The sequence below is a fragment of the Falco naumanni genome, chromosome 7 (assembly GCF_017639655.2).
Source record: "Falco naumanni isolate bFalNau1 chromosome 7, bFalNau1.pat, whole genome shotgun sequence".
Lineage (NCBI taxonomy): Eukaryota > Metazoa > Chordata > Aves > Falconiformes > Falconidae > Falco > Falco naumanni.
In genome coordinates, this window is record NC_054060.1 from 45,073,481 (window position 1) to 45,098,712 (window position 25,232).

At 43.4% G+C, this 25,232-nt stretch overlaps 1 protein-coding gene across 8 annotated transcripts in view; it reads right to left on the reverse strand.

Annotated features, from left to right (window-relative positions):
* The window catches only part of TSPAN18 (tetraspanin 18), a 124,679-nt gene that overhangs the window by 8,953 nt on the left and 90,494 nt on the right, over positions 1 to 25,232 (reverse strand). For 6 of the 8 annotated variants that reach the window (XM_040600320.1, XM_040600322.1, XM_040600317.1 and 3 more), the window contains 4 exons: positions 16,842 to 16,929; positions 10,692 to 10,786; positions 9,713 to 9,913; positions 5,720 to 5,794 (listed from right to left, as the gene is read on the reverse strand). In XM_040600320.1, coding sequence (XP_040456254.1) covers positions 5,720 to 5,794; positions 9,713 to 9,913; positions 10,692 to 10,754 — 339 coding nt within the window. In that variant the 5' untranslated portion in view covers positions 10,755 to 10,786; positions 16,842 to 16,929. Of the gene's footprint in view, positions 1 to 5,719; positions 5,795 to 9,712; positions 9,914 to 10,691; positions 10,787 to 16,841; positions 16,930 to 18,223; positions 18,443 to 25,232 lie in introns of those variants that run through there. The other 2 variants (XM_040600323.1, XM_040600324.1) reach the window with 2 other exon arrangements.

Consider the following 25,232-nt stretch of genomic DNA (forward strand, 5'->3'; position numbering starts at 1 on the left):
ATGGCACCTGTTGAATAAACCTGTTGCTCATTAAAAATCAGGATTGAGTTATATCTGTACTTGTAAGGTAATGTTTACACTTAAAGGTTGGTTGTTTAATTTTTAAAAGGTTTTGTTGTTAAAAATTTTCAGCATTATTTGAAAGTGCTTCATAAGTTGAAACAGGACTAAAATAGATTTTAGAAAGAACTTCCAATCCACACTCAAAGAGATCTTTAACTTACATCATGAGGTCTGCCATCATGATCTTCCACTCACTTTTCATCTCAAACCAGTTAACTTCCTACTAACAACAGGGGAACTGCTCTGAATTTACTTCCATGTGTGAAAAAGCAGAATAAAGCCTTAATATGAAACTTTCTGGGAATGAAAAGGAAATAAAAATCATATAACAAATATGAAATGTTCAAGTCAACTTACAAATTGGAAAAGAAGGACTATTTCCCTGACAATGCTTTAGATTATCTAAACTCACCCACACACATGAAGAAAAAAAATCCTCATTATATATTTCCAGTGTTTAGATAATTTAAACATTTTTCCTCAGGTCAGCAATATAAACAAAAGGAATTTCATTTACTCCTGTTTACATTTACAGTAAAACAGAAAAACTGAACATTTTGGCTCAGCGTCTTCTTAAAAAGTTAAGACACCTTGAAATTACATTTACTTAGGATCACTCTCTGGAGGACTACTAAATATACAAACCTAACACGATTCAATCTCATTGCCTTTCTATCAATTCAGGATAAAAACTTCAAGGAATCCCCTCTTCAGGTTCCCAATAGGTCTTCACTTGTGTGGTCCCTTCTCCAAAATACATTGTGATTTGTGATCCACAGAGGCAAATCTCTCCGCCACTGCAAAGGCTCAGTGAGGGGGGTTGGACTTGGCTGCGTACAGCACTGCTCTAGGTTGCATATCTGCAGGATCAGGAATTAAGCTGCTTAAGCTGCCTGAAAAAGTCTCCTTTTTCTTTTTTTCTGTTGTTCATACAGCAGTGCACATGCAGTAACATATACTGCTAGAAGTTGGTTTCGGGTTTTTGACATGCGACGTGAAATATCGCACATACATATGAATGAGATGCATGGGTGGGAAGAAAAGCACAAGCACAAAATTGTTTATTTCCATTGTAACCGCATCACAAAATTTAAGGAAAAAAAGAGAGGGCTGTGGTGATTCTTTAAAAGACCCCAAATACCACTTAATACTGACTTCTCTTTTAGAAATACAAATTAAGGCCAAATTTAATGACTAAATCAATAGTGGGTAAAAGTTTGTTACAAAGACTTGAATGATGCAGGTAGCTCAATCTCACTACCTTTTAATTAGATATGCCACTAAATACCTAAATTACTTTTATGGGACAGCTATTAACTCATTTTTTGCTTTTGAATATTAAAATACCAGAGAACATTTTCCACTGGGAATTTGGTGCACTGAGGGAAGGTCAGATTAGATGATGCTGAAATATGACCTCAGTATTCTCCTTTCCTCCCCTTTCCCTGCGTACTTTATCCACACAGCATACTACCCTGCAGAGACAGCAGCACTTTTTTTGACGCTTGTCTGTTTCTGAAGTACAGACTTTGAAACTGATATTACCATTGGTAATAATCCCAGCTGGCTGCCTTTGGCTGGGTCTAAAAAAAAAAGAGTCATTTAAATATAAAGTGAAACCTTTATTTTGACAGCAGCAACCCCAGAGGAAATTGTTCAGAGTTTGTGTGCGATTTTTACGAGACTTGGCTTAAAACAAAGCCTAGTGCTGGAAGGGTAAGTTTGCCAGGAAAATAACTGATTCCATTTTGTTGCTCTTAAACTGTTTGTCCTGAGCATCTGAAGTTCAGAATAATGGGGGGAAAAAAATCAGCAGAAGCATCTTTCTTCTTTCAAAAAATTGCTGACAAAGGAGGATAACACTCAACAAGACAGTCCTACTCATGTGCCTCCAGCCCCCCTCTTGCTGAAGCTAGTAACGGCACTGATGAGGTCTGTGCACATTGGAGTACTATGGCAAGAACTATTCAGAAGGGAGCAAAGGACCTTCTAAGCAAACTAGATCTTTGCACACACTTCTGACGACACAGTTATATCAGCCAGAGTCATGAACAATAACAGGCTGTTCAGCCATGGTTTTTCTAGCTGTGCTAGGGGGAACATCTCAAATACAGAAGCAGCATATGCATGTGAATGTTTACATGCCAGTGAATGAAGTGGGACTGTTTTGTCACACAGGTTCAAAAAATAGCTTGGCTGGGACTACTGCAGCCAGATGAAGGGGACTTACGAAAAAGGCGGCATTTCTGCATAAAACAGGTGTGCCAGCACTGGCCAGGAATGTCACTGCCTTCTCATGCAGCACTATGTTCAAGAATACGGAATGCTGTGCAAGAAGCTGGCTTCATGGTGCCTGCTTGCAAAACAGGGAGCACTCCTGTCTATGGCTGTATCTGCCAGAGCATCCTAACCTTTCTGATACAGTACAGTGCTTGTACTGTAGGTAACCTGTGCTGCACTTGTCACTTCCACAGTGCCTTCTACCCAAGAGACCCCCAACTGCTCAACCGAGGGATGGATGGTTCATGTTCTTTAGTTTTTGCCTTATGTCTGAGAAAACAGAGGTATCAGGAACCCAAGTGACTTGCTTATTCAGTGTCAGAACTGGGGCTAAAAATCCAAGCATCCTGACTCCATCCAGAGCCCTGCCACGGGACTCATCTGTTCCCACCATCCTGCTTTCTTGCTTGCTAAGACAATTCACTAAGAAAAAGAGTCAAATATCCCTCCAGCGTTTTTCCCATCCAGACCTCTGAAGGGCATATAAAGAGCAATTCCTGTACGTAAGTGAAGTTATTCTTTCATAATCTCTCTCTATGGTTCACAGAAGATGTTATTTTATGGGGGATCTTCTAGATGAAAAAAGGTTCTCCACCCTCCAAAATCTCCTTTACAAAGGAAGAGAAACTCCAGTACTCCCATAGCTGATTAACAACAGCCTTCCTCTTCAGAAACTGGTTTTAAACAGTTCTTTGGAAGTGCAAGTGGACTTGCAGATCACAGTAGCTCACCATTGCAAACATCACTTTCACTCACCTTACCACTACACTCTGCTTCACTGACTTTCCCTCTCATGTCAAATCTCAGCAGAAAACATCTCTTTTCTCCCTTATTTTTGTCTCTTAATCTCTTTCTCTCCCTCAGCTATTAATAATTTAACTCTATTGAGTGTTTGGGAGCTAGTCTGGGTGTAAAATGCTAGAGAAAAGCAAGAGAAAGCTGCACTGAGCATTATCTGGAAAGCAAATAGATAGAACCTGCCTTTCTCTTTTGTCTCATTTTACACACCCAGTGGGGCCACAGCCATATGGACTGGTGCAATGACCATCACAAGAATCCACTTGGTAAGCTTCCAAGAAATTTAGGTTGTCTAAATGTGCCTTTACCTCCACATGCCTTGAAAGTGACTCGTTTCACAGGGAAGAGAAAAGCAGAACTGAACCTGACCTTACATTGCTACTGTAAAGAATTCTTCCTAACATGGGGTCATTGAAAGACCACTTTTGTCCCCACAGACATCCTGGCCAGCCATCTAGCCTCACCCTAACCCAAAGAGGACAACAAAACTTGCCACAAGTAGTTATCAAGCCAGAGGAGCTACCACCAAAATATATAGCAACAGCAAAACAAGAGTTGGTTGTTTGGGTTTTTTTCAGAAGAAACCTGAGGAGAGAACAAACCACAAGAATTTGCAGACTGAGTTTAACTCCCGCATAGAGCCATCCCTAGCTATGTTGGGGTTTGATGTTCTTCATTCCTTCCCATTTAAGCCCTTCCTGTCAGTCATTCTGGCAGAGTGGGAAGCTGGTGATGCAGACAAGGAGACAAGCTCAAGAAAGACAGAAGTTTGTTCCCCTTCAAGTTTTATCTCACAAAACATTGTCAGATGCCACAGAAGTCTGGAATAACCACTGTGACCTTATCTTGCAAGATAACATGTCCTTACATGACCCACGGCTTACATGGGAGTGGAAGGTACTGATGCTTTGCCCAGAAGCAAGATGTAAGCAGGCTCTTCGTGACTGAGGGAGGAGGGCACAGCCCCAGCCCTGCAGTCACCCCCACCCCCCAGGACTCACAGCAAGCCTGGCTATTTTTTTGTATCTTTTACCAGTTTTGCACATGGAAGGTGGGAGCAGTCAGCTGCCAGCTGCTTGCCCAGCCCCTGCTCACCAGGGACCATGTTCTCTGTGTCATGAAGCCTGTGCCTGGGTCTACAGGGCAGTTCCTACGTTTGCAGTCTGCGGCTTTGCTGAACCAAAGAAATTCTCTACAAACTCCTAACAGCAGTGCTGTAATGACCAGAACACACCAGACCCCACCATGCTGCAATCTATTTATGGAGCAGTAGCTGTTCCCATGTGGGCATGGCCTCAAAGCCTAAGCTGGAAAGGGGCACCCGCTGTGTGTACAGAGTGCCGTTCAGATCTGCCACTGCCTTCAGATCTGAGGCAAAGCCAACAGACCACCAGCTTATACAGGGTGGTGGTGGTGCAGAAATCCTCTTACTACCTTCCCCAAGACCACCCTACTGCAGAAACAATCACATTGTCTTGCCGTGAGCTTCCTAAGTCTTGATTCTTTGCTTAGCAAAATCTTTTTATCTGAATAAAATTAAAAGTATATCCTGTCTCAGGAAAACCATCATTATATATGGCCCTTCTATGCTCATGCCACATTTCTGTCATGTTCAGTACAGGGAATGTGTTGTACATGCTGTTACTACTGTCAGAGGCCAAAAAAAAGGATACTAACAGTAATTAGTGACCATCTCTACTGGCCAATATTTTTTCACAGCCATCACTCAGTCATATTTCAAAAATGGGATGACTTCAGAAGGATGGACTAGTTCAGTCAGGCTCTTTGCCCATGTGCAAACATGAAAAGAATGAACAAACCTTTGCTGGTTAAAGACAGAAATGAGATACGCTTACTGCTAGTGTAGTAAAAGCTTAATATTAGCATAGGGGAGGCATGGTAGCCATAGAATAATATGTATAGCAACAGAGTAAAGAAAGGCTACATCATACAAAGCTGTGGAGAGAAGGACCAGAAACTTGTAAGCAGGGCAATATACAAAGGCTCCATTGATGAGACTCAAAAGGGGGAGCCTTGCTTAGGGCAGATCAGGAGGATTACCTTACAAGCAGCATTGAGAGGAATCTGGTGAGCACCAGAACATAAAAATTCAGGAAGGAATGTGATTAGAAGATGCACAAGACAGTTTTTGCACTGCAGAGGAAGCATTGGCTCTGTTGGCAAAACAGGTTTCACTATTAATATTAATGTTAAACACATTCTATATTGAAAAGAGTTGGTTTTAACCTTAGCGTGACTTTATTTAAAACTTTCCTCTGTTGGAATGTGCAACTGGTTTGGCTTCAAGAGAATCAGGAAGACTAAAAACTCCAGTATTTCAGCAGTCCCTCAGTGTGTACCTCCTGTGCGTATAAACCACCCACCCTGCACATGCCAGGCTAGTTAGCATTCACTGGCTTGCTGGCAGTTCGGCAGACTGAGGGCAGTAGTGAAGCAGGTTTGTCGGTATTTGTAACAAACAGTTGCTCGACAAATGAAGTAGCCACCCTCTAATACCATGCTCTAGCTGGGCACAATTCTAACGGGATTCGGAGTTTGCCCACCATCAGATACTTACATTTTCTCTGAAGATGAAAGCCAGGATTGCAGCCGAAAGCTCCGCCAGGAAGATTAACAAAATAAACATGAAGAACTGGAAGAGAGAAGATGCAAAAACAAATAAACAACAAAAAAAAAAAACCAACCCAACAAACCAAACCAAAATACAGTAAGACCACATTACATGGAGGGTAACAAACATGCGGTGCATATTACCAATGAAGGTGGTTGAAGCAACAATTAGAAATAAACACAAGAGAAATCTGAAATTTTTGTGTGTATGTGTGAGAAGGTTATTGAAGGTCCTTCTGAAACAGAAGGCAGGCAGATGGAGCCAGAAGTACCATTGTGATCCCCAAGCACTGATTTATAAACAGTGTTTGAAATGCTGTGTACCGCACATTTTGGTAAATGGAGAGAGAATTCAAACTACCTGCTTGGAGTGGGCAAAATCTTGTTTTGTTGTCAATTATCAAAGCTATAATGATTTTTCCCCACTGGAAATGTGCACGCACCACCCTGTCCCATTTGTCTTCCTGCTTCTGCAGTGGAAACAAAAGGAGCCTGGGCTCAAATGACAAAACAAGAAGAGTCAGATGAGCAGGCACTTCAGTTGCTAACAGAATGCTGTTGCTTGATTTTGCTGAACTAGTTAACTCCATAATGTATTCTTACTGCTTGAGTTTTCTGTGTGGCTTCTTTTTTCCTGCTCTGAGACACTTTTAATTTCACCACAGGAGGGCAAAGAACAAGTGATGAGAATGAACGATGCTTTACAAATTCACATCATCATCCATCAAGGGATCTCAGCATAGTCACTAAGAGGTCTAAGGTGGTGATCAAGTGATTAATCCCATCACCCTGCTAATTGCATTTCATTTACTGATTACTGGGAGACACATGCTCACCCAAGCTCTGGCACAGATCTGTGCAGATGTAGAAGCAGCCATTCCCCGATTATCTCTGGTAGGCTTCATTATCGTTCCCAAACTGATTTAGACTTACACTGTGCGGTCTGCATTACAGATTTGTAACTGTTACTGTAGAAAAAACATGAGCAGCCATTAGGGCTGATGAGAAGTTGCTGATGGATCATCAGTGTTTCAGAACTTGCTCTCATTCTACATTTTGAGGAAAGTAAAAATCTGCTTATTATGTTTTGCCTTCCAAAATTAAATCGATTACTGATCTATGAGAGCACTTAAACAGCCAGCTGGTTAATGCATGGGACATAGCAGCCTCACATTCAAGTTCATGCTTAAGACTGAACACTTGAACACAGGTACCCCCCTGCCCCATTCCAGGTGAACATCCTGAGGAGCGGGGTCTCACATGTTCATCAGAAATCCTGCTTTAGCTCCTGGAGATGGTTAGAGGTTTATTAGAAGTTTCCACAAATCAATGTTTCACGTTTCCTTTTTTCACAACTCATCTGTTCCAGTTTCAGCAATGCTGTTCCAAAAAGAGCAGCAACTGCCTTTAATCCAAAGGATCCACATTTTTGTCCTGAAAAGTTTCAGGGGCTACAGCACCCATTTTACAAGAGTGCAAAACAGGACGTCTGTACTCAAAACTAAGCCAAATTAAGCTAACGTGGACTGTTCTTGTTCCAAAGCTGAATTAAATCCTGTGATGCAGTGTTGTATGCTCAACAGCACTTTGGATTCTAATTTTTATGGAGTTCTTTTGCAGTCAGAGGGTCTTCAGGACAATCCAGAAGTTATTCAATGTCTGATTTGCGGGCCAATTTTTGTTCCTTTTTGTGAGTCAAGTCTGAATGCTGGGAAATCCAGAAACACTTCACAGCCTTGTGCTCAATGCAACATGTTAGGTTCCACAGTGATGTTTTTTTACCAAAAGATCAGCAGCTTAATGAAAAATAAAAGCCCTTGCAACCATAGAAGCCAGAACCAAGGGAACACACATTTGTGCATCTGTCTTGTCCCTTCAATCTTCTGTTTACATTTGGACTAAAAGCTTCAGATATACATTATGCACCACTGAGTTCTCACTCAAGCAGCTCTCTGGCTCGTCAATTCTTTAACAACTTTGTAAGCAGACTTGATTTCATCTAGCAACTTCTCCCCAGCTACCAACCCGGGAAGCCTAACACTCTCCATTTTGCAAGGTGTTCCCGGTCTCTCTGGCATATACTCATGAACGGTTTGCCTTTTCAACAACCTAAAACTTACTCCCATCAGACTTCTGGTTTCAGAGATGTTTTATGCATTTTAACGTCAGCTGGTGCGGCCCCCAAAACACTCAGAAATTAGCAACATATCTCTTTTCACTTGGTATCAGCACAGATCCTCATCCATGTGCTTCACTGCTGTTGGACATGAGATGACAGGGTGTTTAACAGAGTTGACTTTGATACCAGAAGCCCTGAAAGACCTGATCAAAGTGGAACACTAATTCTTCATCCTGTAACTACTTTTAGAATTTCTCCTAGTCCAGAGCATTACTTCCAGCTCATATATTTCTCACATTCCAAGTATAAAATAAAATAATAACAAAAGTAAATAAATAAAGCAGCGGGGCTCAGAACTATCTCTAAGAGACAGAAAAGTATTAACCACAAAATTAGGTGCACTGGCGTATGACTAAAACACCAGGAGGAACATTCAAACTGTGATGTTACTCTGTGACGTTAAATCAGGAAAGAGCATAGCCCAGGGCACCCTTCCTCCAGCCAGGTCCCCAATCTTTATTCACTGGACATGGTCCAAACTGGAAAAAATTACTCTCCTATTCAATTACAATCAATAATTCTCATCAAACTTAACTTTTAGTATCTTAGTCTGACAGAGACAGGCTTTGAAGTAACCTCAGGCTCATGGGGCCCGATCCTTTGCAGTTTGTTAGGTTCCTCTGGGCAGATCTCCATGACTTCACAGGTGATACATTTGGGTTTATGATTTACTTCTGAAGTGATTCACTAGAAATCAAACCCACAACGGCTTCCAGAAAAGGGTTTTCATTTGCAGGCTATGAATTCAAGGGGTAGATGAGCCCAGGGCTAGAGAGAATTTTTCTCAGTGAAGCCACACATGTCTCTAGGAAAAAATGGTTTTGTGTACAAGAACGGGGACTTTCCTGTTCTACTTAAAGTTAGAGACAAGACCAGCTTGTGCAAGATACAATCATAACAAACCACCGTAAGATCAAGATTAAAAAAAAAAAACCAAAACCAAAACCAAACAACAAAAAAAAATCCCCAAACAAGAAAAACAAACCCCAAAAGACCCAGAGGGAGAAAAAAAAGTTCACATTTGACAAAAATGAAAAATAAAACTAATTCTTTTTGTCTTTCAATACATACCTGGTAATTCCTTCCAGTAAGACAATGGCTAGAAACCCTGCAGCATCAGAACTTACGGTGGAGGTCAGAAATGACCTATTTTAGAGGCTAGCTCTTTTTAAGTAGTACTTGATGAACACACAGGCCAAAATTTAACCCTATCATTCAGGGGCAAGTTTGCCCAAAGATAACAAATCTGGTTCATTTTTGGAGTAGACTAGGCTGCATGAGGGAGTGACTAGCTATTGAGATGGTGGTGGCAATGACAGGCAGTTCTGAGCTGTGCACTTCTGCTGACGTGGGGGGCTCCACTGCACAGGTGTGTTGCTCCACACGTTCCTTCTGCTTTCCTGTGAACCACTGAGGAATGAATCCACAAGTGGAGCAGTGGGTTTTGGATGGCCAAGAGAGGACTATATTTGGTCACTTCTAAAAAATAAAAAAACACCCAAACAACCAAATAGGACCATTTTGAAACTAAGCTTAACAAGATCAGAATACACTCCCAGACTCCATACCCACTGGGCTCACAGGGAAAAAGCAAATTCTTTATATTTCTAGCTGTGTTTAGAAGTATCCTAAGCCTATTTATTACCTGAGGGAAGAACGGCTACAAAAACAGACACCCATTTGCACGCTAATCACTGCACCATCTATCCAGTCACCTCAATTCTTGGGAAGCACCACAAGGCCAACAGAAAATGCAAGGACACTTACAAAAAGCAGGAGGCATTTGTTCTCACGGATGGCACCACAGCAGCCGAGGAAACCCAGCAAAAAGAGCATCGCTCCCATAGCCAGCATGATGTATGCTCCTGTGAAGAGCAGAGGGTTGGCAGCCACTATCTCTCGAAAACCTGTGGGATCCACAATGACCCAGATCCCAAGTCCCAGCAGGCATGCTCCTCCCAGCTGTCACGGCACAGGGAGAGGAGAGAGAGGGAGACAGGTCAACACAAAACAACTGCTGCAGAAAAATTTGATTCACTGCTATCTTTTGATCAAAGGTGTTCACTTGGAGAATTCATGTTTCTCTGTGGCATATATACTCTGCTGAGCAGGTAACTGCTTACACGCTGCTGTTAGTAACTCTTGCTTACTAAACGAGCCATTAGCAGCAAAAGCACTGTTCTTCCTTTACATGTCACTCTAACAACTGTTTGCTCCCTCCCTAATGCTGAAAGACAAAGTCTCCAGCTGCTGCCACATCTGTAGGGGACAGCCAAGTGAAGGGGCACACATGAACCATCCCTGCCAGAGGCCAGGGTGGCTGGGTGCTCCCACCCTTCCTGTCAAAGACAAGAGCAACATGGTCACCAAGAATGACTCTATGTTTGGTAGGAAAATTACTGTTTCCTAGCAAAAAAACCTCAGCAGGGCACCCAGGACTAGAAAACACTTTCTCCTGTCATTCAAGGACAGACCATGTATACCACTAGTTAGTTACAGCTTTTCCTCTGGTCTCCCTTGCCAAGGACAGGAATAACTCAGACAGCATGACTGCTGCACTGGCTTGCTGAATGTCTGAGCATCTCTGGATGCTGCAAAACCCTCAATGATTGTTAGTGCAAAGCTGAGGGACTATTCTGTACCATGGCAACTTTACCAAATTACAGCCTGTCCTGCTGGGGAGCAGCAGGCTGCTGGAAACAGGAGGAACCAGGAGAGAAAGTGGATTCTAAATACTTACAAATATAAAGAAATTGAAAAGAAACATCAGGTACTTCATACAGCTCAGACAGTCTCCCTCCATGGTCGTCTTCAGGCTCCTTGATCCGATTCTTCCTGCAAAAAAACAGAACTTCCTTAGCACACTCATTTTGCATTGGAATGACACAACCCTGTCTCCACTTGTATCTCCCCCCAGATCCTGTGAAGTTCATTAGACAGAAGAGCTCATCTCTTACCCGAACAAGGCAACATAGCACAGGCTAGTAAGAGATTATGATTGCTGCTAAGTCCCTTTGCATTCTTCCAGGTCTAAAGACAGACAGAGATGTGAAGAGGAAGGTCACAGGAGAGGAAAGGTCTAGCTTTGCTTGCAGAGTTAGATGCTGGGGGAAAAAAAACCACCCCTCTGCACATGAAGATTTTTTTTTTCCCTTCAGTCGTTAAAGCCTGTCAAGTGTAAGAAGCACTGAATGTACCTGCCTACTTCACACAACAAAAGGTCATATCGACACGGGAGCTGGAATAAGCTGTGCCCATGAGAAAGACTCACAAGCAAGCATTTGGGACAGTTAGCTCCCTACAACCTTCCTGTACAGAATGAACGCCACACAAACATGGACAAGACTTCCAGGGAAAATTGCAGACATTTGGAGAAGCTGGGCTGGGAATGCCTGCAGTGTGTGGATGTGGGGGGGCCTGAGGAGGCTGTCCTCACACATTCACTCAGCCTGGGGCAAACACCTGCTTGTCACGCAGTGTGAAATGTTGCTGCGCCTGCGGAGTGGTCGTCTCTGCACCATTCACTGCGCAGGGCTCCTGCAGGCAGAGCCCACGGATCCATGTCAGTAAGCCTTTAAGACCAGGAAAAAGCACTAAGGAATCTTAACCAGTTTTGAAACTCCATATCTGAATGAGACAACAAACTGCTTAGGACAGTACTTCTATTGGAAGAGCAGCTATAAATCCTGACCACTGAGACTACATTGGAAGAAAGTTTCTGCTTGGTATTTAATCAAGTGACCATGTCTCCCAATATGCAATTATATCACCAAGTACCCTAGAGGGACAGACAAATAAAAACATAAAATAGTAAAATTTTCACTGAAACAGAAGATGACTTGGAGACTGCAGCATCTCCCTTGTGAGGAAAGGCTGGGAGAGCTGGGCCTGTTTGGCCTGGAGAAGAGAAGACTGAGGGGGGATCTTATCAATATCTACAGAACATCTTAAGGGCAAGTGTCAAGAGGACGGGGCCAGGCTCTGTTCAGTGGTGCCCAGCAACAGGACAAGGGGCAACAGACACAAACTGCCACACAAGAAGTTCCATTTGAATATGAGGAAGAACTTCCTTATCCTGAGGGTGCCAGAGCACTGGGACAGGCTGCCCAGAGAGGCTCTGGAGTCTCCTTCAATGGAGGTGTTCAAAACCCGATGGGACACGACTCTGTGCACGCTGCTCTAGGAAACCTGCTTTAGCAGGGGGTTGGACCAGATGATTTCCAGAGGTCCCTTCCAACCCCAAATATTCTGTAATTCTGTGATAATGCAGTCAGTCATGTGACCATGCCCAGGTGGATGCATACATACACAAACACAGAGGCACAAATTTGCTTAGCTCCCTAGAGATGCCTTCCCAAAGCCCATGTGTTTCTTAACCCATCTCTTTCCTTTTCTCCACTGCAAATGCCATTCCCTAAACAGACCTGCACCCAATGATATGCTATGTTATTAACACACATTCAATTCACTTGAAAGAAAAAATTATCCAAGGTTTTCACCAGGCCAGAAATAAAACTATTTCTTTCACTCCGTCATCGTTTCTGTTAACCTGCAAAACTTGTGGGTGTTGCAGAGCCTCACAGGGTGCTTCCCTCTGTGACCATGGGAACTGCTCTGCTTTAGCCAAAAAGCTGAGAAAACCCATAGCAGGCAGAGCTCCCAGCAAGGGGCTGCCTAAGGTAAGAGCCAGATTTTTATCATACAGTGTGTGTTTGCTGCACTTCTTTGACTTGGTTTAAAATCAAATCAGTTCCTTCCTAGTGGCAAAACAGGCGGAGAAACAAATGGTACAATGCAGAAGCTCATGTGGACATGCAGCTGCTTTCCCTCTGCATCTTCACATACCTGGAGCAGGAAAGCAGTGTGCCTCTGCAGGCTGGGCACTGCCCAGGCAATCCCCTTAGCTAGAGGGATCCCGAGAAGATCCAAAAAGCCAGTCTTACAGTTCACCTCACTTCTGGAGAAACAAAAGTCTGAATCTGAACCTGAGAACAAGGGCAATATTTTGCTTTACAAAGTTTATTTTCTTATACCTTGAATACACAACTGTTCAGCCCAAAAAGACTCAAAGCCAAGACCACAACTGCAGGAGATGGGCACAGAGCTCTGACATGGGCCTGGAGGAGATGCCCACAGCTTCCTGATTTAAAGCCATGTCTGCAAATCTGAGAAAGATTTTTAAGTCCAGAAGGGTAGAGGAGCTGGGGAGGGAATTCTTCAGTTTCATGGGAAAGGTGAACCTTCAGCTCCACTAACCCACAAGCCTGGACATTATAGTAGAGGAGGATATGAAAATACAGACAAATCAATAGGATACTGGAACTTCAAGTGCCCCACATGTTCCCAGATGTTCCCATCACCACACGAAAAAAATTATTCTCCGATGAAACAAAGGATGGCTAGATCTCAGTATATTAGCCAAAGTGTGAAAGTTATCTGAGAAACTTCAAAGTCCTGCTGCTTTGAGCATCCACCCACAGTATCCCAGTATCCTGAGGTAAGAAACGTATAAGAAGCAAACCAGTTTAGCCGTATTGTGCCACTTCACATTGTTCACACTCATCTCACTGCAGAGGCACCTACATGAAACACATTGCCTGTGGTCCAAGAAGCAGCAGTTCCTGAGCCTAAGACTGTCTTGCTGCTTTGTAGAGTTGATAAATCACATTCCTGCCTTACTTTAATTTCCATGTCTGGGTCTGCTTCCTCTGCAAGACAAGCAGGCTCCCTTGAAACTGCTCTGATTCACACGAGCCGAGTACATGCCTCTTTTTCTTTTCAAAGAGAAACCTAAGCTATGACTCCTTGCACTGTTCCTGCCCGTGCATCCACCTAGCATGTTAAAACGTTTTCATTTTAAAATGCACACTCAGTTTCGACAAATGAGAACACCCTTGTTTGCCTGGGTAAGAAATTGTCCCCAGTGGTGGTGCTAGGCTCAGATTTGTAATTTCTAAACCCACCATGTTCACACAGCAAAGCAACCCCACTAATCGTGCTATGCTTCAAGCCAGGAACACACCCAGTGGGCTTTACAAATCCCAAAGCCCTTCATCTCAGGATGTGCAAAGGGAAGTTGGTGGCAGTGTGAGGTCTGGGCTGGCAAAGCCAAGAACAGAGCACATCAGAGCTTCCACATCAGAAGAGCTCAATGCAAACTTCCAAAAAATGCCAACCCACTGATCTAATCTGAGAAACAGGAGCTATGAGCAACTGTTTCAGTGCTGGAACTTAGAGCTTGGAGAGTTTCCCACATGCCAGCATAACACACCTTTTCCAGTCTCTGCTGGGTACCCAGATTCCCAAACAGCAAATGCAAGATCAGCTTTTGGATTCTGTGATTGTGCTGATTAAAACAGGTCAAATCAACCAAAAGCATGATCTGAGCTCTTACGTAGCACTTAAACCTGTTTCATATCAGAGCTCGTGCACTTCAGCGTATATGAAATATATAACCATCTAGTTCGTACATGCGCTAGTGCTCTAGACTTTGAAAAGTATATAACTAATGATATTTACAAACAATGCAAGCAAAATTCAAGTAATGTTATTTACAAATAATAAAATTCTGAAAACCTTTTGTTCCAACTGCTGCCTGACTAACAAGCTGAAGGTACTTGAATTCCCTGATGACAGGCTGCATGGAGAAAGTAACTGACATGAAAGGACAATCCTGACCCACAGAGCTGCTTTCTCCTTCTGCTTTTCTTTTTAGGTCATGCACAAAAAAGGCAAATATTGCAAGTTACTCCTACTACACACTGATGCAAGTGCAATAAAAACTGAACGCATATGTCTTAATCTACCTTTTAAAAATATCTTCTCTCCCCTCCTCTAGGCCCCAAATCTGTGACAGATTAAGTTCTCCTCTGCAGGAGACATTTAATGCTAAGCAAATATTAACAGTCAGGACTGCAGAAGACAGCAGCTGACAGATGCTTTCCCTGGCTTGTCCCATCTCAGACCTGTGAGACATATGAGATGCATTTGTTTTGGTCTGAAATGTAGCTATAAATGTTCAGCTTTTGCTTAGGTAGATTATTCTACATTTCTCCCCCTACAATACAAATCTTATCTTGCAAAGTGATGGGGAGGCTACAAATCCCCAGCAGTATAGCCAGGAAACATACCCCAGCTGCTGTAATCAGTTAGGAATAAAGTCTAGTTTTACAAGGCAATGCATTTTTTTGTTCTCCAGCCACCATTTATTTCTTTACTTCTGACATTTGCTTTTGTACGCCTTGCAGCTACCTTGAACTCCAGATATCTAAAGACAGCTGCTCAACCACACTCCCAAAACCTGCTTCCAAGTTTCTCTTTGCCACCACTGACATTTCCCTCTACCCCCATATCCCTTTCACACTGGTTTGAAACCTGCAGTCTCACTTCAATTGTTCTTTTACCTTTTCCTTGAAGATGGAATCACTGAAAAAGTTAGGTTGGACATGACCTGTGGATGTCACTGAGTACAAACACCCACTGCCTCCAATCTGGGCTAGTTATGAGGTTTGATCCAACTTCAAAGTTAGAACAGGTTGCTCAGGGTCACATTGGTTAAGTTTTGAATATCTCCAAGGACTGAGATACCACGGTATCCCTGAGCACCTCTGCCAATGTTTGACAACCCTCCTTGTGAAAAGATTTTTCAAAACACCTGTCCGAGGTGTTCCTTTCACCAAAAGGTAACCTGGACACAGGAGCATCCTTTGGATATGTCAATCTATCAGAACCCTCAGGAGCATCATTTCATCTTCATCAGTCTCAATCTTTGCATCTTCCATATCATACCACTCCTGCCCTCTGCTGAAAACAAGTGTGTGAACCATTTTCATTGCCTACCATTCCAACCATGTAATCCCCACCCCTAACATACCTCTGCAGACTATTTGTATTTCACTAAATAAATTCAGACATTGCGCACTTGCCTGATGGCTCATCACAATCTCTCCATCTCAAATACTTGAGAGAAATCACATAACCGAGATTGGAAGAGATGTCTAGAGGTCACCTTGTCCAACTCTCATGCAAACCACTTTTTTCGTCACTTCTATCATGTTGTCCATGTATATCTTCTTTTAACATAAATACCTCTTTGCTGTCAACATGCATGAAGATCTTGTCCACTGAACTCATCCATTGCTTCCTTTAAAACCTAAGTACCTCCTACAAAATATTAGCCAATGGCTTGAGGAGCAAATGATGCTAAAACACATCTATGTGTACATGCAATCAAGTAAAAGCAAAAGACATATTTGAAGCTCTCCAGAACCACTGCTGGACAGCCTTTAAAGGAATTAGAAAATGTGGGCCAGGTTGTCTTCCAAACCAATAGACCAACTTCTAGAGTTTGTCCCAGCTGAGATGTCACTAGAAATGTCCCCAAAGCTCTAAGATGCACCAGTGGTGAATGACCACCACAGCCTGGCATTGCTCCATTGTGTCCTCTCCCCTGCAACATGGCAGCCCATCCTTTGGCTTGCAGGTATGGAGACCTGGCTTAGCATGCTTGTCTTCCTTCATGGAGTACCCCCTCCCAAAAGGATTTCTGTGTTCACTACTTGCAAGCAGTACCCAATTCCTTTAATCCAAGGTGGTGGGGTCTGCTAAGAGAACATCTCTTAACAGGTGGTGCCTTCCAGAAAACCCTCTTGGAGTATTACTTCCACACAGGCTGCTCCTCTAGATAAAACAGAGATAGGGGCAGTTTAATTTGGAGACTGAAGTGGGACAACTCGCTGCAGTCAGAACACCTCACAGGTGATATGATGGGAGATGATACGTGGGTTTCTTACCCCTCTCCTGCACACCATAGCTACACCTAACCAGCCTTGACAGAGATACAGAGAAAGCATCTGACATGCAGAAAGAAAGAGCCATAAACAGGACTCACCTTCACAGATCTTGGGACTTGAAGCAGTGTCTGTTCTAGTCTTTAACCATCTGTGTGTCCCATGTATCTCTTTCTAGCCAAGCTTGTCCTGTAAGAGAAATATGCAATTACTGCAGAAGCCAATAAAATGCAATCATGTTAAATACACAATTTATTAAAACACACCATCCTGACAAATATGCTCAGTCTAATTGCCACCTTAATTCAGTGTGCATTAGCACTAATGAAGAGCTTTTAATACTCAGTGAGGGATCCAATTCCTTAGAATCTCTTTAAGAACCTTTGAGGTGTTTTTAAATGCCCACAGACCACATGTAAATCTATAGTCCCATTACACATGCACCTCATACCACAACAGGACTAGATTAATACCAGCTGCACCTTCAATATTTTATAGGAGGTTTAGACAAACTTTAATCTGCTGTGACTTTACAGCCCATTTACCAGGAAAATGGAAAAGGCAGAGGAAGGGAGATGGAATGCATCTTTGGGAAGCCCAGCCCAGCCATTAGGAGCAGTGGGCTGAGACACTGGGCACTATCCCTCGTTATTCCAGCCAGCTCTCACGCCAAGTTGAGCAAACCATTTCCTCTCCCTCTGCCTCATTGTCACCACCTGGGAGGAGCAACAGAGAGGAACAGGACAGCCACCGTGCTGCCCGCCCAAAGGCTTAGATAGAGCAGGGCAAGCAGGGGGACCCAGGTGCAGACCACCACTGCCTCCCTTCAGCTAACAGTTAGAATTCTCTCCGTAAATTTTAATTCCTGCCTGCACAATGATAATGACACTTATCACTAAGCAAAGGTGAGGTGAACTACAGAGTAACATGCAAAGCACGCTTGTTCGACTGTTGCTTTCCCAGGGCACCTTCTCCCAGGTTGTTTTTTCCATCCATCCAACACAGTCCCAATTCCATGCTGCAGGGCCCATGGGGAAGGGGCAGCCTTTACCTATTTAAATAGCACCCCATGCCATAAGGATCCAATATTCACAGAGGGTTGCTCAGCACTCACTCACTCATCCTTCGCAAATAGTTTTGGAGTACTGGCAGCTTTGCTGAAGCCACTGCTTCCCTGTGAGGGATCAGATGAGTCACCTGGGTCTCTCCCTGCTCTCTCACTGCCAGCATTTCATCATGATTTCTGGAGGGGGTGCATTTAACATCTGTTTCCTACAAACATTTGTGGATGCGCCTTTGAAAATTGCCTCCCATTAAGACTTCTGTGAGTAAAAGTCTATCGTTTGTTGTTGGCAGGAAGCGAACAAGGAGTTTCAAGGTGGCTGAAACTATTACAATATAAAACATTCAATGAATATTCATAGACTTTTTATTTTGCATTAATCCCTTATTTAATGCTCTTCCTCTGTCGCTGTAGACCTACATCTCTGAATGATGAGCAGGGATGGCCTCCCTTTTGAAATCTGGAGGGTGCAAACATCTATAGCCAATCGACCCATCTCTGCTGCAAAGTATTGAAGGCATCTGCCGAGCAGTGGTTGAATTGCCCCACTTTACAATACTGCATACGAAGGCTGCCCCAGATCAGTACAGCTCTGCCACCCGTGTGGAAGTTCAAAGGGTGCTGCATGACCAGCTGGGAGATGGCTGCAGCAGGCTCAGGGACATCCAGAGAGGGGCTTGGAGAGTCCGCAGCTAGGACAAGAGACAGCGTCACAGCCCGTTTTGACAGTCAGAGCCCAGTGCCCACCCTTTCCTTTTTATTTATTTCTTTTGTGCGTGTGTACACTTCATCCTGTGTTTTGCATGTGCAACTGAGAGACAATTTCTTCAGTTGTCCTCTCCTGTGATGCCACTATCCTGGGATAGCTGCTGCCAGGAGAAGATGTCTCTAAAGCGGAGATGACACTGTGCTATATAAACCTATCATTAGGAAAATAAACAGAATGATAGGATTCCTGCTCCTACTGCATGTGCATATAATTACATCCCTACAAGCCCTCAAAGGTCTGCGTGGGAGAGGAATTTCATTTTTTTATTCCTCTTAAGTCACAATATTTTAAAGAAATTACAGCACCACAGAGAGGAAGAGCTTAAATGCTTCAGTAGGTAGCAGCAGGTGCTGTGTCAGAAGGGATAAAAGAATGTGTTTGGTGCCAAACAATAGCAACGCTCCATCTTACTCTATGGCCCTAAAGGGGAGGAAGTCCCTGCCAAACAGACTTTCTGGTTAATAGCTACAATTCTGTCATTAGGGAGAATTGCAGAAAGTGCAAAACCACCATGCCTAATTGTGACTTGAGCAACCTGATGTCTTTAATTACAGTCGCTGGGGAAACACAGTGGAAAGCTGGAGCAATGGCTGAGGCCAAGCCTCCTTCCTTGAAGCTGCACGTGTGCAAACTGTGCTGCTTCAGCTGGCTGAGCAGCTGCCTTTGGCACACTGTCCTGCCTCCTCTTTCATCTCACAACCATCGCATCAAGTCTCCTTGCCAAGCACTGGCTACTGTTCACGTGTGTTGCTTTTAGAGCAGCTCTTTGTGAGGAGCAGGCTTTGATGAAGGAAAAGCAGCTAACTTGTAACTCCTGCTGGCCTCATGCAGCAAGACAGATTTTGGAGAGCCAGAGCAAAGAAGGAGGGGGCAGAAAGAGGCTGATGTAGACAACAGGTAGCAAGCAAAATAAGAAATTAATGGAAAGCGCAAGATGGAGAAGCAAAGCCTGTCTTTGGGAGAAATCCAATCTCCTGCATATTAGCTAGTGCAGGAAGGCCACCAGATGAACGGCTTACAGGTGTCCTGCTTCACAAGTGCCTCTAGCCACCGCCACAGTCCCCTTTGCTCACCGCATCTCCAAGATCTAACAAAACCAAAACACACGCCAGCTCATATGTTCAGACAAAAGAGAAGCTGAAGACAGAAGTCACATCCTGTTGGATCTCTGCAACAGGTCAGTGCTTTTACGGTGAAGTGTGAGGAGAAAAATCTCTGTGGGAGCAGGATCAGATTAATATCATTCCCTTGCAATGGCTTCAGAAAAAAGTAAAACCTTTGCTGCGCCTGAACTGGAGCTTGGCACAAACTGTCATCTCCATGCATTATCCTGTAACTATTGCTCCTGCATAAATAACTAATTGCACTGGAATTTCCTAGTGCTTGCATAGTGGAGTCATTGCTGTGACACAACTACATTACTGCATGTAAATCCAATTAGATTCCAAAGTGCACTGTGTAACTATAATCGGCCCCTGTGGAGCAGCGATGAGGGGACCTGCACAAGGCCGTGCAACTAGATACTAAATTACAGTCAATCTACCTCCTCTTTAGTTGCATTAAAATGCTAATGTCACTGTAATATGGGCCCATTTACCAGCGATGACTGCCTGGCCTTGCCTTGCGGTGAGTGAGGTTGTTGCACTGCCTGAAAGCATTTAATTCCTCAGTACAGTCGAGTAAGCAAAGCCCTCAGGGGCATCCTATACCTTACAACAATAACCGGATTGGCTTTTATAACACTAAAATCATATGAGGCTTGGGATGGTGTTTAAATGAATCTGAGCTGCTGCTAAGACTACCCTGAGTTTCCTACCCGTGCTGAGCACTCAGGACAACTGGGCCACATCCCTTCTTGGCTCTTGTCTGCTTTTAACAAAGACTTATTTCTGCCACCAAAAGGCTGTGCGTAAGAGCGCATCAGTCACACGCAGGAGGGAAAAGAGGGCTGGACTGAACCTCTTGAAGCTTCATATAAATAACACCAGCTTTGCAACAAAACCAATAATACAGCACTTACCTTGTTTCGTATTTGCAGCTTTGCACAACGTGTGCATAGAATATGTGAGATCATATGAAGCTAAAAGCCCCCACATGTACATAGCTATTCAAAATGGAAAATCAAAAGTCCCAGAGCAGAATGTATTCTCCCAAATGCTGTAACATTTGGAAAAGTGCTAGGGTACATGAAGTGCCAGTATAGCATCAGGCCACAAACCACTCCATTTCAACTAGCACAAATATGCATACAGCACCGTCAAAACATGAACTGCTCACTTTGGCCCCTTCCCAGGCAAAGTTCAACAGGTAATCATGTCTGGCTCTTTCACAGTTTTTCACACACAGACATCAGTCGTTTCAGAAAAGAAGATAACCGTGCACAGAACAACACATCCGATAGCCTGCAACTCTGAAGTTCTGTTCCTTAAAAAAAAAAGTCCTCAGATAGCTCACAGGTGTACTTTCACTTGTATTAACTGCAGCACAATGGAATCATATGGTACTGATCGTCTGTCTTTCTAAACAGATGACCCAAAGACTATATGCACTGATGAGATAACAATATTAATTCTGTTCAGCAGATAAGAAAACCAAAGCTAAAAGGGGAATGGCTGTGCTAGATCTCCTGACCTCTGTTCACCAGTCCATACTGAGACCAGTCCCAAGCCCATGAAAAGCTGATCACTTCTGGCTGACAAGTTACACTCTTTGAGTAAAAGAAGTCTATTTAGAATACGAGAAGGGAGGTGGCTAACTTTGGCATCCTATGTCTGAAAATATTTCCTTTCAGGATGGAATAAATGTCACCCTTCTGAGTGGATCATGGAGTTGCATCACAAGCCAAATGACATTATCCACTGTCATGTCAGATACTGTCAAGTGCTGAAACACGCCATACGCTCGCACGACATTCCAGACGCTTTGGGGATTTAACATGAAGTGCAAATGCCTGCCACTTTTTCCCTGAGCCTGACACTTCTCACCTTTACAACAACTGACTCCTTGGTGCTCTTTTCTATTCTCTTTCTCTACAGCCTTGCTTTGTTTGCAGCAAATGTCTCAGCAGTTTGTGGCATTTGTGGTTGTTTTCAAAGAAGCAGAATACATCTCAGAAACACTGGGCAGTTGCTGTGGCAACCTTTCCTCCTCCGACTATCATTTCCAATAGTTTAAGAAGTTTTCTGATACTTCAGAGAAACAGTGCAGAGGAGGAAAAATGGATTACTGTGAGCCACAAGGTCTTGTCCTCTGAAAAAAATGATGACATTCTCTCCTTAGCAAGGAAAACCAGCCCCAGGCTGACTGGGCAGAGGCACAGGCAAGAGCCTGTGTGTCTCCCCCTTCCTTCTTCTTCCACCAGCTTTAGATGCTGAGCATGACACCATATGGTATGGGATATCCCTTGGGTCAGTTGGGGTCAACTGTCCCAGCATGTCCCCTCCTAATTCCTTGAGCACCCCTAGCCTGCTCACTGGTGGGGCCATGTGAAGAGCAGAAGATGCCTTGATTCTGCATAAGCATTGCTCAGCAATAATGAAAACATCCCTGAATAATTAAAATTAACACTTTTTAGCACAAATCCAAAACGTAGCTCAATACTAGCTACTATGAAGAAAATCAACTCTATACCAGCCAAAACTAGCACACAAGGGAATTTGAACCCCCTGCTTTTATATCTTAATACAGAATGGAGCTCCAGATCAGTAGGTCAACTTATTTTTTTTGTTGTTGTTCTCAGTGCTTTTTCATAAGGCAGAGGTGGGGTAAAAGAAACTCACCCTTTAACACCATTTAATTTGGAGACTAATAATCTTAATTGCTTTTACCAAATAAATCCCTAACAGAACTTTGAATGCATTAACCATTTTACAAAAAAAAAATGAAAAATAAACTGTCTTTGTTCACAGTAATTGCCTACACAGAAGCAAAACCAAAACAGTTTAGTCAGGTTTAGGCAGCCTAGAAAAGCAAAGGTTTGGAAAAACATCCTGTAAGAAAAGCAGATCTTAAATGAGGGATCTTAGTAAAACTAAATAAACCAGAAAATAATATTGCTGGAAATCTGAGAAGTGGTATTCTTTATCTGATTCTGGTCATTTTAAAATGTTTTTAACAAGAATAATAACAGTGCATCCCACAGTGCCATGACATCTAAACACAATAGGAACTTCTTTATTCCACAGAGTTCACAAAGTGATTGATTTATTTATTTATTTAGGAAATAAATACATTTCACAAGGTATAGGTGTGATACATCCAGGAAAACTTGAACGCAGCAAAGGTCATGAGAAATGACCTAGGCAAGAGAGGTAGACATGAAGTCTAAGTTACCCTGCTTATAGCCAAACTGATACACATCTCATATACATTCCATGTGCAAATCTAAACTCGGTTTCACTGTAATCAGCAACTTTAAGTTATTCTAAGACATAAACCCACAGCTAAAATGTAGTTTGAAAGGTAAATCTGACTGATCTCGACCACACCTGTCCCGATTAAGTCATGAACACCCAACCATCCAGCATCTTTTTACTATAGGTATTTCTGATCAAGAAAGAGTAAGAAGGAGCAGAGAGAGAACCACAGCCACAGCCCACAGTACAGTTTCAGATGTTCTGCAGGAAAATAAAGGAGAGTTAATAAATCCCATAATCTTGGCATATGTGTTTCTAAATGTTCTCTCTTCCTTCAAAAGATGTATAATCTAAGCGCTCCAGCAACCATCAGGTTCCAGGCAGACAAAAGACCCTCAGCACAATTCATACATAGATGACAGGAGTAGAGGGACCGAGTGAGATATGAGCCAAGACTTGCAGGCTGTCTCCCAGCTGCTTTTGCTTTCCCAGTGGATAACAGATACTGCATCAAGACACACAATGTCATGCTAGCGAATTTGCTGCTCTCTTAACACCTCATTTTTCTTCCTATCTGAACTTATTTGAAAGCACGCAGTTCACTGTCCCTCTTCTCTTTTCTCTTTTGTCCTTACTCATGGCAAGGGAAACATGAAAGACAGCATGGCTGGTTATTGTTAATGCATCTGAAAGTGCAGACATTAAAAAAGGGGTTATTCTGGAACATGCCACAGTTTTCCTTGCTATTCGCACAGGCAGCTAATGATCACCCTAATAGCTTCTCTCTCTGAAGTCGTAATAAGCTTACAAATGAACCCATTCAGCACATATTAAAAAGCAAGGGATGCTCCTTTGATTACAGCCTTCATGGAAATCTCTGAGTATTTGTTTTGTTGCTGCACAGCCGCAATTAGGACATGCTGCTGGGAGCCGGCTCAGCTGCTGGAGCAGTGGGGCTTGGAGGCACCTCCCAGCACCATAGCAACACATCCACCTCTCCCAGCATCAGTCACGGGGAGTCTGGCTGCCATCGAGCCCAGGCAAGCACGCTTCAACACTTCCAGGAATTAAGAAATAAAATCATAGAATCATTTAGGTTGGTGAAGATCTTTAAGATCATCAAGTCCAACTGTTAAACCAGAAATGCCAAGTTCACCACTAAACCATGTTCCTAAGCACCACATCATGGCTTTTGAACACTTCCAGGGATGGTGACTCCACCACCTCCCTGGGCAGCCTGTTCCAACAACTGCCCACATTTTTGGTGAAGAAATTTTTCCTAATATCCAATCCAAACCTCCCCGGGTGCAACTTAAGGCCATTTCCTCTTGTCCTATCACTCGGCACTTGGGAGAAGAGACGGACCCCCATCTGCCTACAGCCTCCTTTCAGGCAGTTGTAGAGAGCCATAAGGTGCCCCCGAGCTTCCTTTTCTCCAGACGAAATAACAGGTGCCTAATGAAACTTCCTCCACTTGTGTTTAGGCAATGACATGGGCAGGCCCACGCTGCAGCTCTCAAGAACGAGAGGAGCACACAGTGCCCACGCCACGCGGCCACCCTGCTGCACCCGCTGCGGTCCTGCTCAGAGCATGGCGGGGGTCACACACGCTGCTCTGGGGGCTCCTGGGGTTCGAAGCATCCACTTCACACCGCAGGAAAACCAGGCAATAAGGGGTATGTGCATTGGAGAGTCTTGAGGAGGTAAAGCTTTCCCTAGCTGAGGTAAGAATATGGGGGAACTTGCTCCCATTGCCACTTACAACACTTCCCTCACAACAACCTCATTCTTCCATGTACGGGGAGGGGAACTGAGTAACCTTACGGAAATCTCCTTACCAGTTAACTGCTCAGAGGATGATCCAAATCCCACTTACACTGCTGACAGATTTAAAATTTCTTCAGGGGAGAAAATATTTTTTTTTCTAAAGAAGAATTTTTTAAGGATGTAAAAACCTAGCATTATCAGGGATCTAGTTTTCATTAAGGTGCGAATCTGGGTCAAATATTTCATGTTAGCTAAAAGTTAAAAGAACATACCTTTTCCCCCTTAATGAATGGAACATCATGAACAATACACTGCTTTCCCCAAATATCCTTATTCCCTAGTCACAGTGCATCTGCAGTGGTCTTAAGCTGAGAGACTTGGGGAGCAATTCATTTTCGCACACAAAGACAGCAGCTTATGTCCTGATGACATGGATGCACAGTCTTTCAGATAGCCTCAGTGGGGTGACTTTCACCCACAAAAAGCATAATGTCTCCTCTCAGAAAGCTAGAACTCTAAACAAACCACTCCTACTTTG